General features: G+C 36.7%; 1 protein-coding gene across 1 annotated transcript in view; it reads right to left on the minus strand.

Moving 5' to 3' along the window:
* LOC134527762 (mpv17-like protein 2) overlaps positions 1–10,305 on the minus strand; it is a 35,252-nt gene extending 24,947 nt beyond the window's left edge. The window contains exons 1-2 of the mRNA XM_063360695.1: positions 9,911–10,305; positions 6,016–6,254 (exon numbers count right to left, since the gene is read on the minus strand). Of these exons, the coding sequence (XP_063216765.1) occupies positions 6,016–6,254; positions 9,911–10,130 (459 nt within the window). The 5' untranslated portion in view covers positions 10,131–10,305. The remainder of the gene's footprint in view (positions 1–6,015; positions 6,255–9,910) is intronic.
* Positions 10,306–18,469: the final 8,164 nt, after the last annotated feature.

Raw genomic sequence — 18,469 nt, forward strand, 5'->3', positions numbered from 1 at the left:
GCATAAGAATTTTTCGACTTCTGCAATTGCATACCCTTAGCAATTTCGCTATCTGGGAACATAAGTATAAACAAACTCACATTTTTGCTGCACTTCTCAGTGAAGCATGCAATACTACTGTTTGCAAACACCACAGAATTTCCGCTTTTGTACAGCTGTCCTTTGCTAGAAAATCTTTCATACTAACACTACTCACCTGTTGCTGCACATCTGAGTTTACATCTAATGCATTTAAATCTTGGATGCAAATATTCTTTGTAGAGTGAGACGTTTGAGGAGTGGAAGCACTGGAACACATTTCCTCACTTTGTGACTTATTAGCTAGAGTTGAAAATGAACGAATTGACACAGTTTTCAATATGTCATTCAATGCCCTCTTATGTTCCATGCCTTTACTATGGCTTACTACAGCTTGCCTGCCCATACTATCGACTTTAAAAACGACACGACACAATGTACAGCGTGCAAGGTATATATCTGTAGGGCATGGCGAAACCCAGCTGAATTCTTCAGTCCATCTGTGTTTGAACTTAGTCTTTCCCCTTCCTGCGCGACCCATCTTACAAAAAGTGCAAAATTATTATTTTCACGTACTTGTTACTCCTCGCCGAGTTTTGCAGCACAGTTATTTTTAGACGTCTATGCACACACAGGTCACATATATTAAAAACTGACACTACAACTGAACGAATTTATGCCATTTCATGCCATGGCCTCTCCATAACCTCTTTTAAGTATCATCACAATAATTCACTAGGCCTTCAACAAAACGGTACGTATTCAACAGTATAAGATACAAACGGTAAACAAATTCACGGACAACATTTAATTTAACGCAAAATGCTTACTGCAAACATCACTTTTCACAGTTTATAAATGTAAAATTCAAACAAAACAAATATGGCGAACGAGTGAAAGTTCATTTCACAGAGTCAAGAACAATGCCTATGCAGGGCAGCCAACAGCACTTAACAGAACATCTCAATGTTTTACCCATGTTAGCTCCTGCCAGCACAAGCGCCATTTTCTGATTAGATTGGCTTGTTTGGAATTACACCGCTTTTGCGCATGCACGAAATGTATTTTATTTTTCGCGCTAGCCAAATTGTCTAGCTGGCACTACTTTTGTCTCTCTATTCTATAACATTTGTATAGGGGCTGGCACTCGTGTGCTGTATACTTCTTGCTTGCGCTGCACTGCAGCAATAGAACAGTCACGGGAAAGAAGTGATCATAGCACTGCTGCATTGTTTTTTTTGCCCTATATAGCGTCTATGCACGGTAGCCCATGGGCATAAGCGATCGTGCATTGCCATACACCAGTTTCCCGTTTTCCACGTAAATATTCCGTACATTCCCGCACAATCCCGAGCATTTACACAAACAAGTACATTTCCAGTACTTCCCGGAATTTCCCGATTGCTGGACACCCTGTTGCTACTTATCCAATCATATTAAGATGACTTTGTTTCACTTACAGCAGCACTTTTACACACTCTGTCAGCGAGAGTTCCAATAACTTCTAACAACTCTGAATGCAAAACATGAATTAACGGAGCTTCACTCTGGAAACACTTGGTGAATTTTTGAAACAATTTAGCAGAAGACATTATAAAATGTAGTTCAGCTAAGATCCCTGGTTGTTTGAGTAAAGATGTAACTTTCCTCACACTCTCCTTCTGTAAAACATCTTTACTATTCTTAGATGGAATGTGCTTAAAAAAATATGTTTCTAAACCAGTCCATTGTTCAGTTAATCTTTCACCTGCAGCTATTAATGTTAACCATCTAGTAGAAGTGTGTTTCAAAAATCTGTGTGCTGGTAGATTTTGCTGCTGTTGAATCATCTCATATTCTTCCCAGCGTGAAGGCCATCCATGAAAATAGTGATACACGCTAATCTCTAATGTCATCACATCTTCACCAAACACATCTATAGCTTTCAAGAAAGCATTATGCACAACATGAATGGGACATGTTCCAATATCTACCAAACCTTTAAAAAACATTTCCATTTTCTCCTCCTTAAACAACTTGAAGACTTTAATTTTTAAATTTGGCCCATCAGAAGCAATCATCTGAAGATTTCCCAGACACAAATTAGCATTGGTGATGGCCTTGCTTATTAAAGAATGAAGAGTAACAGCATCAGCTTTACCAGTGAAAAAAGTTTCAAGATGTCTCCTAACAACCTGATTCCGGAGATCCAACCAATATGTGATGGTAACTTGCAACTCCTTCTTGCTTTCAGAATTTGTAGTCTCATAGGAAACAGTGTAAGGTGATGAGCCAATATCATCCAGTATTTCTTCATAGAAATACACACCGAGAGCATCTGTGGTCAAATAATGCATTTTCTTGGGGCAGATAGAAAAACCATCTGGCAATTCTCCTGGAAACCTACATTCAAAAGTAGATTTTATATCTGAACAAGAATTGTATGAATAGTTGCAACAAATGTGTTTCATTGTCCATATCAATTCAGCATGCATAGCTTTATCTCTGGAGTTATAAATACATACTGTTGATAGACTTTTCTTATCCCAAAATGTACAAGGAGATGAGGAACTTTCAATCCCAAGTGGATCAATGGATGATGATGGCATTTCGTTAACTGGATCGGATAGAACACTCATTAGCACTAATTGTTTTCCTCCAAGAACATCACTACACCGTTTCTTATGTTTTGTGCCTTCAGAATGTTGTAACAGCATGAAATCCTTTGTTGGAAACATTCACAACACATGTACAAAGTTTACTACAAAACAATTTATAATCACTATGTTTTTCTGCCCACAAAGATATTTTGTACCCATTTTTGTCTTTCTGGTGAAGCCAATCACTTCTGAATTTGCACCTCCCCATATTTCTTCTTTATAGTCTTAAATGTTCCCTTCAGAAATAAATCTTTAATCTGCAACAAAAAAATTACCAGGAGTAATGAAAAGTTTCAAAGCGCAAACAAAAAAAAATGTCATGTCACTGATGAAAGGCTCATGACTGACCGAAAACATCAAACATGACAGAACTATGACAACCAACTTTTAAATTTAAAAATACACTATGTCAAATTCCTCGAACAAAGTATCGTTCCGTTACGTACATGGTGTGCATTGCGTCACTAATGGAAAATTTTGTGCTTTTTTTTATTCACTCAGTGGACCCCTTTACATGTAACTAATACAATTGGGGTTCTAGAAAGTCTGATTTCAGGACTGTGCTCACATTTTATGGTTCAAACAATTTTGGTTTACATAAATTACGTATGCACTTTCAATCTTGAGTAGATTAATACCAAATTGTTTCGTTCTTCAGATCATTCCACGTAGTGAAAGGAACACATCCGTGTAGAAAATACAGTTTCTCGTTTCTTGGCAAACGTTGGCAACACACACTGCACACCACTGTGTTGGTTTGGTACCAGTGATTCTGGGCTTTGTTTTTGTTTACCTCGACACAAATTTTCGCGCTCTATTGACACGTTCTACAGACAATTTATTCACGTTTGTAATTGATTTTCGCAATAATCGTGCGATGGCGAGTGGTCGTGAAATAAACGCTTAAACAGTTGAGCAGAATTTGAATATTTTAAAGCACTTTGACAACCATATTGGACCGCTTGTGGCCTTAGCCAAGGCATTGGACATTCCTGTGTCTACATTAAATATGATATTAATTTCATCCCATTTGTAAGTGTTATTGCTGCTGCTTGAAGTAAATTCAAAATAACAAGTTGTTAAATGTTAGGCGTATAACTATTTTTATTCAAGTTTTGAGGTTGACATTGCCTACTAAAGTTAATACAAAAATAATATAGCTAATGCTGTAAAAAATTGTAAATAGTTATTACAGCAAGCGTTGACTTGAAGAATAACTCCATGTAGTTTTTTTGTAAAATTTTACTTTCCCCTCAATTACACTTTCCTCTGAATTGCACCATTTTCAGTTTTCCCCTCGAAAAGTATAATTCAGGGGTTCCACTGTAGTCATAAACTTACAGTAACAGAGAAAAATCGTGCTTAAGGACAGCTAATGCCTATCTCCATCAACTGTTACCATCACTGGTTAGAAGGGATCTTCTCTAACCAGACTTATAATCCCTCCAACACATTATGTCATGTGAGATACACTGCCTACTAATAATGAATACCACAGCCAGGACCTCAACCAGACAGTAAACTATATTACAATAAATGCAATTTCTCTGTAATGTAACTTGATATGAACAAATTTATTTAGATTTAGATTGATTTCCATACAGTTATTGGTAGGAAAGATCAAGCATGCTCTGCATTCTGCAGTAATGTAATATTTTGCAAATTAGTAATGAGCAAATTTATGAATATTTTAAAAATTCTTCAGTTTAAGAACAAAAAAGAGACAGTGTAGACTGATTTCAGAAAAATAGAGACTGATAGAGGCTTTTTTAAAAAAAAGATACTTTTAGCTAGAAAAGAGACACTCTGATGCCTGAACAAGGCAAGGTACTATTTCCTCCTCTTTACATTAAACTCGGATCAATGAAGCACATCCAAAAGAAGGTGACTGCTTCCAGTGTTTGGTAACAACATTTCCAAAAATATCTTATGCGAAGCTGAAAGAAGGGGTCTTTGTGGGACCTCAGATCAGAAAATTAATGAAAGATAGTATGTTTCTTAAATACAATGAATCCTTTAGAAAAAAAGCCTAGGTTTATTTTAAAGAAGTTGTGGCCAACTTTTTAGGTAACGAAAAATATCCAGAGTACAAAAGAATGGTTAAAGAAATGGAGGATTTAATGAAATTAGGATATAACACAAGTGTGAAACTTCACTTCTTACATTCACATATTGATTTTTTCCTTGCGAATCTTGGTGATGTCAGTGAAGAACAAGAAGAACGTTTTCAAGACATAAAGGATATGGAAAAGAGATACAAGGGAAGATGGAATGTAAAGATGATGGCGAACTACTGCTTCATGCTTAAAAGAGATGGCACTGCTGAAAGAAGACAATCGAGGAAGAGAAGTTTCAACCCACGTCAGACAGATCTTGAAGTGAAATCAGCGAAGATGATGAATTAAATTGTCAAATACAGTTGTGTTTTTGTAACAGTCATAGAATTTTTAAGTCACTATAATATATTAGGCCTATACTTTTGTCCACTGTAATGCAAGTGCATTGCAATTTCATACTGGGTTATAAAATACACGACTTTTAAATGAAACTCAAATAAATTGTTTACAGTCCAAAAATTTCATTTACTTAAGGGGTTTTATTTACCCCTGGTCTGAACAAGTATTTTTGGATGCTAAATAGCACATAACTTCTTTAATACTTCGTTTATAATTAAGATTGTAGCAAATGATTTAGATCATAACATAAAATAATTATTTAAAAAAAATTCAAAAATATTGTTACGAGAGAGAAATTTGGTTGAAACCAACTTAACTTTAAGTTTTCAGGAAGTTTCTTGCAATATAAAATTTTTTACTGGTTTCAGTTTTAATACTTCATTTACATTATTATATAAATTATGTGACACAATCATTATTATAAACAAAGTATTAAAGAAGTTATGCACAATTTAGCATCCAAAAATGCTTGTTCAGCCAGGGGTGTCTTACTGCCCCTTAACAAAACTCAAAATTTAATTGTATAAAAACCTTACGTGATACAGGAAAAGTAAAATCATATTTGACATCAGCATAAAAAATACTTCTAAAATTACCTTAAAGTCTCAAAACATAGTTCCAAAATTTTTAAAATGTCGCATAGTGTAATTTGTGTATAACCTATGTTTGAAGATGTGTAATCATGTACCATGAAGGATATTAGAATATTTGTACGCAAGTAAAATTTTAAAATATTTTTAAATCTACTAAATATATTCCCCAAAATTTAAACCGAAAAGCAGAAGTCGTCAACTTATATTTATGACAGTACAATATTAGAAAAATTGTAATCTAAAATGCATTGCAGGCACTAAGGCAGGACTGTTTCTTTAAAATAGTATTCAAAAATAAAAAACCCTTACCAAATACACTGTTAAGAACTTCTCTTTAACTTCCGCCGTGATCTCGCCGTAGTTGTGGCCTTCGAGGTAGCCTAGCCCAAAAAAGAATATCAGTATACACATCGGGGAGGCAACGAACTGGTCCCACAGAACCTTCTTGGTGACCGCGTAAAGGTGTTGCTGGGGAACGAGACGATCGAGAACCTTGTAGAACAGGTGCTGCGGAGGACCAGACACCAGTCCAACCACGAACATGCGGCCTGGAAATAAAACAAGATGTTTCAGCAAGCTAGTCATTCATCCCTACAATAGAGTGTGGGGTTAGTTTGAGAAAGTTTTCAAGCCCAATTTCTCGAAATCTGTTGTTTTAAGACATGAAGGGGTAAAGGAAATGATTTCTGTATTTAAAAGAGGTCAGAAAATGCTGAACATATTCCTTATGGCTGTTTAGACATTTATGAATATGTAAAGCACACGTATACCAACCCTCAATATTTCGAAACCTTAAGTTTCATTAAATACGTTACATATTGGCAAGAAGTAATTTAGTTAACTTAGAATAAAAATCCAAATGTCTCATCTGATGAATAAATACAAGTTTTTGTTCTGTAACAATCAGAAACATAATTTTTTAAAACTTAATAAATTTGAATAAACAAATAAAACAACGTATTTGTATCATAATTCTGAAGAAAAAAAATTAAAAGAAGGTGGACCATGATTAAAAGTTTATTTTCCATTAGTTATAGTAAATCTATCACAAAAACCAATATTTTCAAAAGTTATTTATTTTGTTATGAACATTAAAAAGAAATTTAATTAAAACATTAGTGTAGCATTTTCTTAAAAACAGGTGCCTCAAATAATTTTGATTTATTTAAACAATACACATACTTTTAAAATGATTGCAATTCAAAAGTTTCAACTTCGAACATGGGTGATGAACTAACAGAACTATAGTTTTAATCAAAATTTTAACATTGAACCGTTTATAAAACCATTTTAAAACTTTTTTTAAAGATCTTTGGTAAATATGTAGTGTACGGATTAGCGTCAAAAAAAAATTGTAAAAATCTGAAATAACTTTTATTATATGCTCTTTTACGTCCTCTTTTCAGAACAGCCTGCGGAGATAAGAAATTCCAAATACTTTTGGAGATATTGCCATTTTTATTTTGCAATACAAGACCTATGCAATTATTCCAAAGCCGCCATCTTATATTTTGCCGTGTGCGCGTGAATGCCTAAATAACAGAAATTTTCCATTAGGTAAGGTTAGTTACATTATAAATACTTCAAAATAAACGGAAATTAAAAATAATAATTAATTTCACTTGTATAGTTTTAAGTATTTATAATGTAACTGACCTGACCTAACAAAACGGGACAAAGGTAGATTAGGTCAGGTCAGCCACATTATAAATACTTTGAAACTGAACGGACATTAAAAATAATAAAATTAATTTTAATGGTTGTTTGGTTTTAAAGTATTTATAATGTAGCTGACCTAACCTAACAAACCGGAACAAAGGATTAACAGTAGGAACGAACGTAATTTTTTAAAGCATAAAAATTTGAAACGTTAAAAACTCACCTAAGTTGGAGGCGGCCTATTGGTTCATTTGAATATTGGCCTATCACGAACTATCACGTGACAACATTATACAATAAAAAAAAACAATTGATACTCGTAAACAAAAAACAATGATGGAAGCCGGTTGAATGTGCAGGTATAGTGATTAAAATTTAAAAATTCGATATCTCCAAAAGAAATTGGAATTTCTTATCTCCGCAGGCGGTTATGAAAAGAGGACGTAAAAGAGCATACAATGAAAGTTATTTCAGATTTTTATAAATTTTTTTTTACAATAATTAAAATTTAAAAATTCGATATCTCCAAAAGTAATTGGAATTTCTTATCTCCGCAGGCGGTTATGAAAAGAGGACGTAAAAGAGCATATAATGAAAGTTATTTCAGATTTGTACGATTTTTTTTGGCGCTAATCCGTACACTACACATTTACCGATTCTTTTTATATTCTTTACAATCAGAACCTCTTCCAGACAGTAAACAGATTTCAAACACTCTTTTTTGGAGGATATTCAAGCTACATTTTGTAAACTCCAAACCACATCTTACTTTAAGATTTTCAACAGTTCTTTCAATTTAACTGACTGTTCTAAAGTAACTAAGGGTGAACCAAGTATGTAGTATAAACGAGACACCTCCGCACACTACCCCGGTGTCATGGCAAACACTGCAGGCGGCCACTGACAGCCCAGCACCAGACACTTTCACTGCTCTGTGTTCTCAAGAACACTCAATGACAACTTGCGTGAACAGTGTGCAACATTTCGAAGACTAGCGAAATGAACAGGAGTAAAGTAGCAAGACATTCTGTTATTACATACTTATTTCTACCCTCTCTTCCAGCCTCCACAGGTATGGTTATCGGTCTGCCATAGGATACAAACAAGTTAGGAACTCTTACACTGTTTACAATATATTTTGTTAATATGCAGGTTGTTTTATTTCTATGTATTTCAAACTGAGTCAGTTACGAGTTTTTGCCGATGTTAAGATTGCAAGAAAGAATAAAACCTTCAGAATAAATTAATACGTTCAAAATCTCGATAAATAAGTTTGAGAGGATAGGTATCACCTCCTTAAAGAAACACAAACTCCACCCTGAAAGACCCAAGAGAGACATGAAACAAGGTAAGGACAGTATGGAAAACCGAGACTGAAGTGTGCAGACAGTTTTCAGGCAGCAGAATTATTTTCTCAGTGATGCTTACTGAACAAGCTAATTACAATGTTTAAGGCAAGATAAAAATTACACAATGTTAAATGCACAAATACCACAAATAACTCTAGAAAAACGAGCAGTTACGAGCAGTAACCAAGATGAACGTCATGGTACTATCACCAGAGAAACATACCTGAAAATAATTGGGTGATAAAATTGTGCCCAATTTGGATGTCATCGGTCAGGGCCTTAGTGGTTCATGGAGGATGAGCTGCCTCACATTTTTTCATTTATTTCTGTCCAACTTTCCATTGCACTGGAACGGTTACAGAGAACAAGTGGACTGAGCCCATTGATCACGTGACTTTAATCCACTGGGTTTTACCTTGTCAAGCTACCTGAAATACAAATGGCACACTTAATCAGTGGGCATTGAAGAAGAGATAAGACATTGCAACCCTTGACCTTATTCTCCCTCATTTATTTTAAATATAAAATCATAATATGAAATAATTTCCTCAAAAACTTTATAAGTATGTAATTTTACTTTAAGATAACACAGATTGCATTCAAGATACTGCTAGGGTACCACACTATCAGTGGTGACATTTATTATGTTATCTCTACATCACAGTTTTCTATGTAGTACTCAAGAGAATTCCCTTTTGTTTTAAAACCTGACAAGGCCCACAAATGGCCAAACAAACATAAAGTGATAACAGCTATCACTGTAGTAGTTGTACAGACAATGAAGCCCCAATCCAGTACTAAAGGTGTATGTTCACAAAACTAAAATAATCACAGATAAACCTGCTGCAAGAGTAAAGACAATACCGAGAAAATAAAGCAGAAGATGAGGTAGAGAAAGGGCAGAGGGGTCACAGAGGAAGCAGGGGGAGAAAGAATGATGAACTGGGGCTTACATCACTTATTTAGTTTTCTTTTAGTATACACATTTACACTTGTTTACAAGCAACAATGTAAAATAAGCCATGAACTTACAGGTAGGCCTACGCAAAAAGTACGAGAAATATAATTACCCCAATATTACTATTCACATCAAAGAGATTCTAAACTACAACAAAATGCTCAAACTCAAAAGTATATACTTGTGAGATGTTATTAAATTTTATTTATATCGCTGTCTTTAATCGGAGCTTACTAACCTGTTCGGTTCCAATCAAAAACGCTTTTCTTCTCAAATTTGCGATGCATCTCAATCTTCTGCTGGACCAAATCGCCCACTGCCATTAAAATACCCGAAGTGACAGTGTTTGTCAATAGCAAGTACTTCCCAAATACTTTATTCAATGTTCTTCTAATCGGACCTTTGGTAGTTACTGCGTAATTAGCCGGACGCGAGAACAAGCTTGAAAACAGAATCATCTTGTCAGGATATCAAACAAATCACTTACTTTTAAAACATATTAGCTTGTCGGCAGCGGACGGCAACATTAACCTAATTGATAAATTATTGAATGTTGAGTTAAGAGAACGTTAGTTCAAAGGCCATGTTAACTACCGACATCGCCATTTTCAAAATTTTACGCAAGCGTTCGATTCGACCACCCTTTTATACCATTACTTCAGGCGATCGATTCGGTCACTTTTTTATACTATTACTAAAGGCATTCGATGCAACCGCTCTTGTCGTAATAGGGGGGAGGGTCGGGGTAATTAGGTTATAGTGGGGTAATTTAGTATAACTCAAAAATTATTAAATAAAACTTAACACAGTCTTCCTACTGACATAAATAAAATACATGTTATTTGTTTCATGTGTAGCCCTATCTATGGGAAAATGTGAGAAGGTTGTGTTGGTCACGGGAAGCCTACAACTCACGTAGTTTCGGTTCCCTACCACGTTCGTGCAACTTCGGATTTCTCTCAAAAATTGAAATTAAAAACATTCGAAGGGTTAGGTTAGGTTAGGTCAGTCACAACATGCTTGTTTTCATTGGAAACTTCTGATTTAGCGGCTGAAGTGGCGTTAATACCAAAACGCAAAACTTCGGAAATCTTGGGAAATTCTTGCAGGGAACCGAAACTACGTGAGTTGTAGGCTTCCCGTTGGTCACAGTAGTACTTTCTGAAATAAATTTTGTTTTGTTTTTGTTTACAAGTGTCTGAAGTTAGGTAAGCATACTCACCACATCAGTGCAAAATTATTCAGAAACCAGTTTATACATTGATAAAATTCAGGTATGTATACATTATATATGTTTAGTGCACTTTCTATTAAATTAGATAATATGACATGAATAGTTTTTTTTTTTTTGCAAATTACCATTTATAAACATAGGGTAATTTGGGTAGGGTGAGATGGGGTAGTTTGATTATAGAAGGGTAATTTGAGTATAACTCAGAAATTATTAAATAAAACTTAACACAGTCTTATTACCGACATGTATAATATATATATATAAGTATTTGTTTTATGTGTAGGCCTATCTATGGGAAAATGTGAGAAGGTTGTTTTGGTCACAGTGGTGCTTGTTGAAAGAATTTTTTTTTGTTCACAAGTGTCTGAAGATAGGTACCTAGGCCTACTACATATGGGTCCAGTGATCTTGAAAATGCCAAAGAAGAAGTGAACAGGGGCTCCTCAGTGTATGCAGCAACAAAAAAATTCAACATTCCAAATGAAACACTGAGGCGGTGGCATGAATGTCCACCTCATCAGGGCGCTGGCAGGGGTATAGTCCTATCGAAAGAAGAAGAGCAATACATTGTTGGTGCTTTAGTGTACAATGCAAAATGTGGATATAACCTGGACAGACAAGATTTAAAATACATGGTGAACAGTTACGTGAAATCTGTTGACAGAAAGACACATTTCGAAGACGACATGCCAGGATATGATTTCATTGTTGCATTTGAAAAAGGTGGAAAGATAATCTTGTTAGGCGAAAACCTGAGCTTTTAACAAATTCACAAGCAAAAGGTTTAGTTTGTTGTCGGAGAGTTTTTTTTACACTTTATCAGCAGGTTCTTGACAATGATAATCTGAATGGACACCCAGAACAGATTTTTAACCTTGATGAGACTGGTCTCGCAACTGATCCTACAAAAGGTAAAGTTTTTGTACACAAGAGTGCTAGAGTGGCCTATTCTCGTTCAGGAAGTGCGGGAAAACTGCAGTACAGTGTTCTTTTTGTGGCAAGTGTGGATGGTGAACGTTATCCACCTTGTGTCATTTTCAAAGGGACTGGAGCCTTGCAAAGTACTTGGCTTCAAAATTGACCCATTGGTGCGCTATATGGTGTCACAGAATCTGGTTGGATGCAAGACTACATATTTTAAAAGTGGCTCAATGAATTTGTCAATAAAGTAAAACACATTTAAAAGCCAATACTGGTCATCTTTGATGGTCATGGCAGTCATTTGACCTACAATGTTACATGTACAGCCGAGAACACAACATTATTCTTCTCTGCCTTCCTCCAAATACATCTCATGCCCTTTAGCCATTAGATGTAGGTGTGTTTGCTTCCATGAAGAACACTTGGAGAGACATCCTGCAAGCCTGGTACCGTGTCCCGCTTGAAAAATATAGATAAAGCTATATTTCCTGGTCTTCTAAAGAAACTTATGGCAGTTTCTTTCAAAGCTGAACATGTGAATGGTGGCTTTAAGGGTTCTGGACTCTACCCAGTTAATAAAGATGCCCTTATAAGTAAAATTGTATCTGTAGAATCAGTGGAGATGCCTGTGCCTGAAAATGCCTCATCAAACAGGCCTAACAACCCAAATGATGACTTAAATTTGCCAGACCCATCAAGTTGCAACTCCGAAGCAAACAACTTACTGGGATCATCATCAATGACTATTCATAGTCCTACTAATGAACCCTATCCATCACCAATGAAGAAATTAAGAGAAGCAATCATTCAAACTATCACCTGAACAGTCAGCAGAGGTGAAGGCAGCCTTGGCAAATTCAAAGCGGAAATGACGAAGAGTACAAAACAGTTTTGGAGAAGTGCTTACATCTGAAGAAGTTCAAGAAAGACTAAAAGAAGAAGAAGAGTTAAGAAATTAAAACAAAAAAAATTAAAAACAGTAGGCCTTGATGTAAAGCTGCGAAAGAACTAGGCGTATTGACCAAAAGCAAAAAAGAAGTAGGAAATGGTAGGCTTAGCAAAGTGGTTGAGAAACTTGTTTTTGAAAGTGATGAAAGTGAAGAAGGAAGTCGTGGACCTATTGCAACAACTAGTTCAAGTTCTGAAATAATTACAGGATCGTGGGTCTCGCTGAACTATCAAAGTGAATGTGGCCAGACAGTGAAGGAGTACAGGGGCCAAGTAATATGTGTATCACAAGATGCACACAATAAAAAACAATGTAATGTAAAGTTTTTAATTCAATGCTGTGCCGTTTATCATAATATTTGGGCACAAATTTTGAATTTTAAATTTAATTTGTACTTTTTAAAGAAGGAAACCAAATAATAAATTTGCATTTTTAATTTAATTTAATTTTGTTTCCATTACTGTACACTCCGACATAATCTTGTGCAACCCAGTGCACCTGCGCTTGTTCGCAGGCTTCAATTAGATACTGTTGCTGACGATTGGCTATCACTGCATCTCGGCCGCGGTTCGCATCACGTTTTCTCCCTGTAACAGAATGACTTTTTGTGCTAGCGAACGCTACCCCAAGCCTACTGCTAGCAACTTTCATTTCTCGGAGGCAATCATACGTAAGGGTTTTGCCAGCACGTACTGGACTAGGTTACAGCCCCTGGCGACGCCTCGGGACGATCCACTTGACGCCATTCCCAGGCGACTTAGCCAATTTAACCCCCCCCCCCCCCTCATCAACCCACCTGTGGCTTCACGAGAACTTCCACTCAGAGCATCGAGCCCCAGTGAACCCAGGCAGGGACATTGTCTCTTCAAGGACTTTCGCCCTTGTCAAAAAAAGCCCTCAGCGAAGTCTAGCGATGGGAAAAATCCCTAACCTTGCTCTGTCTGCTGGTCGCGAGCGCGCTCAGTGCTCTCTAGCGGACGTTTCAGTGACCCTCCAGGCAGGTTCTCATCTTGGCTGCCAGAGCGCACTACTCATCTCTCCCACAAGAGACAGCTTGTCATAATCGACCTTGGAAGCAGTCGTAGTGCGATTGCGATCTTAGTTCGCCGGCGACTCGCGTGAGAGCGCGGCGAGTGTTTTGCAGTCTGCTTCGCCCCTTCGGGCATTTCCGGACACCTTCGGGCAATCAACACCCCCCCTTCTTTGGATGGGGGCAGTTACTTTCTTTAATTAGGCGCCCCGACGCCATTTTTCGAGGATTCGGCGGGCAGCATCTGGTCTGTGCGGACCAAGCGTCGCGATCCGCGAGTCGATCTCTGTTGTTCGACCAAGACTCGACACTACGTCATGTAGTCGCCAACGTCAAGGCATAGAGGCCTCAATTTTCTTATTTTAAATTTTGCTGCCCACAATAGTTTTTTACTAATCTAAATTTATTTCATTATCTCTCATCATGACTACCGCGAACTTCCGTGCCGGGAGCTGCCTTCTCTGCTCCTGGAGCCAGCCTACATGACATCACCCTGCTGTTTTGGGTGAGTGGTCGTCATACCTCCCCTCCCCCCCTTTGTTTGCCTTTCCCTGGGCATAGGTTTGCCCAGGCTTAGCCGCCTGTTAACCAGTCTAAGTAATTTGGGACTTTGGTTGCAGGCGGGGTCGAAGTTTAGCTCCAAGTTCAGCTTCCAAAATTAGCTCGAAGTTTATCTCCAACTTTATCTCCAAGTTTAGCTCCAAGTTTAACTCCAAAGTTTAGCTCCAAAGGCTAGCTGCAACATAATGTAATTGTTTCTTTCTTTTGAGCCTGCGAGCTCACTTAAAACCAGTGTTAAGTTCAAGATGCATTATTATTTTACTTTTATATGTATTTTGTTGCCCCGGGCTCCCTCCTTTTTATATTGTAATACATGTGTAATTAAAATATACAAAAAAAACTAAGTAAATTATTTTAGTAAAAGGGCAGTTATATAAATCAAACCAACAGTCTTGTTATTTCATTATTATTCATCCTCGATCCACATAGCCTCCTAGAGTTCCTATAGGAGGTTATAAATAAAATTCTTTTGTAAGACGTCTGGGCACCTCTGTGATTATTGTTGTTGTTGTTTTGTTTTCTGGGCTGACGCTTCCAAGGCCTTAGTTTAATTATTCATTTTTGAGTGTTTACCTGCAGCCCAGCGTACGTAACAATGCAAAGGGGATGGTCACCATCACATTTTTCCAGAGGTGTGTTGATGTATCACAAATATCTGAAGTGTTTTCAGTCCCTGATTTCAATAGGAGATATTTTAAATTTACAAAATAGGTAAACAGGTAAGCCTTTGGTTGTGCAGTGTTTCTTTAATTTCTAAACTTGCAAATGCTATTTTTTTAATCAACATATTTAAAATGAATGTTTTGTAAACCTGTTTAACCTATACATTGTCTTAGATTTCATAAATTAACTAGATGTTGTGGTTATTGTGGCTATTTGAGAATAAACTGCTTTAAATGCATTATTAGCTAATATAATAAGCACTATACCCTAATTCCTCCATCCATGGGGTAAATGATTAGGATATCAAGAATGGATCAAAAAAATTTGAAAGCCCAATTAATTAATTCTAGAAGATCACATTGTTAACATATTAAAAACAGACAAGAATATTCTATCACTGTAAAAAAATTTAGAGGGTCTAAACTAAATTGTGTGGTTTTTGTACCCAAATTACACCAAGCCACCCTATTATTTCAGGCATTAGATTCGACCACTCTATTTATTCCATAAATATGAGTTGTAAACAAACCTATTAACGTCTTATCAAGCTCATTTGTTTACCGAACATATCCGAAGCCGGGCACTTCGTACTATTAACTGTAGATCACACACGACCATTATGCAGAAACCTCCTTTTTCTTTTCCATTTAGGTTTCCTTTACGAAGGAAGGCATCGTCCTTTTTATTTTAGTACCGTGCAGAGTCGCTAAAAGGTCGTCACCTTCCTTTATTTTGCGAAGAAAAGGAAGGTCTCGTCCTTAATTGCGAAAATGACCGATCGTATCCGAAACCTCCCGAACGCATCTATGACGTCACAAATACATCACGGATACATCTTGGATCACAGCCAATAGGAAATACTATTTACCTTCCTTGTTTAAAACCATTTCGGACCCACTGTGTACAACTGTACACATTAAATTTCTCTTGTTTATTATTTAAAAATTATTTTCCAACAATTGCTCCTTGTTGTGTACAAGGGCGGATACAGGATTGACTTCTTGGGTGGGGGGGGGGGGGCACTGGTAGTCTGGAATTTCCCCACACCCCAAAAAAAATGGTGACCGGTGAAGCTCAAACAGAACTTTCTTTTAATGTTAACGGGTAGCCATATAAATACCATTTACAGTTTTATAAAACTTGTATGTTTAATAAAACGATAAGTACATCAATAAATTATACAAGAGTAGTTTAATTCTTACATAGTAATTTAATCTAGTCTTAGGGATTGTTTTCTTTTATGCTTTCTGGTAAACTCCTCAAGAACTTCCTCAGCTGTCTTCAAAGATACAATATCTTGGTGTATGTGTAGTAGTGCTAGTCCGTTTAACCTCTCTTCAGTCATTGTGGCTCTTAGGTAAGTTTTATGTCGTCTAAGTGTTGAGAATGAACGTTCTGCTGTACTGGATGTAACTGGGAGAGTGCAGATGATCTGAAAAAGTACTCTTAGATTTGGCAAACCTGTTGCCAGTTTGTATGCTTGAGCAGGATGTTTTGACATATCATCGGGCTTAGATAACCACATTTGTTTCCAAATATTCAGCTCTCCCTTCACAGCTGAAAAACAAGGTAAATCATCCCGGTAAAGCTGAACTCCACGCAGAACAGAATCTTCGAAGTCCTCTCCAAAGTCTGGTGACATAAGTTTGTTTAGTTCGGAAATTCGCATCATTTGTGATTTTTGAAATCTGGAAGAGAGCTCGCAGATTAGATAATCTAAGAATGGTATGTAAATACTGATTCGAAAATACTCTTCATCAGACTCTACTTCAACATTTGATCGGTTTCTTTGCAATTTCACTACCCTTGGCTTTTTAATATCAGTCCCTAGATCATGAGCTAGCTCTTCACATTTTTCGAAGATTGTTTTAAACTTTTTGTTGCTGTGATTTCGGTGCTCTTGGATGCTTGATATTGTGTCATTGACTAGTTGCATTGCTCTGAATATGTCCATGTACTCAGCCTGTAACTTTCGAGACAGGGGTAAAGTGATCCCTTAAATATCGCCTAGAACAACAACAGAGATTTTAAACTCCGATGATAGCATGCAATGTAACAATGCAAATACATTGCTCCCTTGAGATGATTTTTGGGCTATTGCTTGTAGTACTGATGGTAGGACAGGGAGAGCCTCTAGAATGGTAAGTACAGCATCATGCCGTTCAATTCATCTTGTTTCACACAGTTCCTTGAGAGTATGTTTCCCTTTCTTCAGCCTGTCTCCCATTTCTTGGTCTAATGCATGAATTCTTCGAGCGGATTCACGAAAAAAGTTTGCTATTGAAGAAATCACCCCTACAGCATTCCTTATACTAGGCACCGTACAAGCTTTACTTACAGCCAAATTAAGTCTGTGATTAGCACAGTGAGTGTAGAGGGCCAGCGGCTCTAGCTGCATTATTCTAGCCTGAACGCCTTTAAACTTTCCACTCATATTTGACCGGCCGTCAAATGTTTGTCCACGACACTTAGGAATGTTCAGGTTCAATTTGGCAAATTCTCCTAATACTGTGCGGCAAATGTTTTCACCAGTGAGGTCTAAAACGTCAACAAACCTTATAAAGTCTTCTTTAATGGAATAAGTAGCAAGGTCGTAATAGCGAATAAAGACACACTTGTCCCTTAATAGAATTATCTGTTGTTTCATCAACAATCAAGCTAAAATATACTGCATTTTTGATGTTAGCTGCAATTTTGTCTGTTATTACCTCACCACAACACTGGATTATATCATTATGAGTGTTTTTGCTTATATACGTGCTGTTTTTGCTACATGACTATATGTGACAATAGGTCCTTGTCTCCAGCATCTACTCGAAACTTCAATAAAGCCCTAAAATTCCCTTCTCCATAAGACGACTCCTCTGTTTTTAAGTCTCCATCATCCCTGTGTCTTCAAAGTGGAATATTTTGGACATCACAAAAAATTACGTACCGTTTTTATGATAGGTATCAATTTATTTTTGTTTTCTTCGACAAGAGCCTTTTCTGCACTACTGATTTGACAAATCACATCAAGAGATTTTCCCTCCATCACCATTACAAAATTTTGGCTTGCTACTACATTTGCTTTATGGTATTTGGTGTTCGAATGATGTTTTAAAGTTTCTGTTGCCTTTTTGAAAGTACTTAAAGGCTCTACAACCAGTTTACCTAAATGAACATCATTCGTACCACCCTCAGATCGTCCAAATAGTACGCAACTTTTACACAATCCTCCGTTAAGCTTTTTGTTATACGCGAGCCATGGATAGAGTACCAACCGGTTATACTGAAACTACTTATTCTTTTTTCCCTCAAGAATCAAAGGAAAGTTTTAGTCAGTTGGAGGTACCCACGAGTTCTTCATCCATTGGTATATATGTCTTCATTTGATAGTGAAATTGAAACACTTTCACTGTCCAAAATATATCCAAAGTCGCGATCTTGCCACGAAATT

The sequence above is a fragment of the Bacillus rossius genome, chromosome 1, assembly GCF_032445375.1.
Source record: "Bacillus rossius redtenbacheri isolate Brsri chromosome 1, Brsri_v3, whole genome shotgun sequence".
In the NCBI taxonomy this organism is placed as follows: domain Eukaryota; kingdom Metazoa; phylum Arthropoda; class Insecta; order Phasmatodea; family Bacillidae; genus Bacillus; species Bacillus rossius.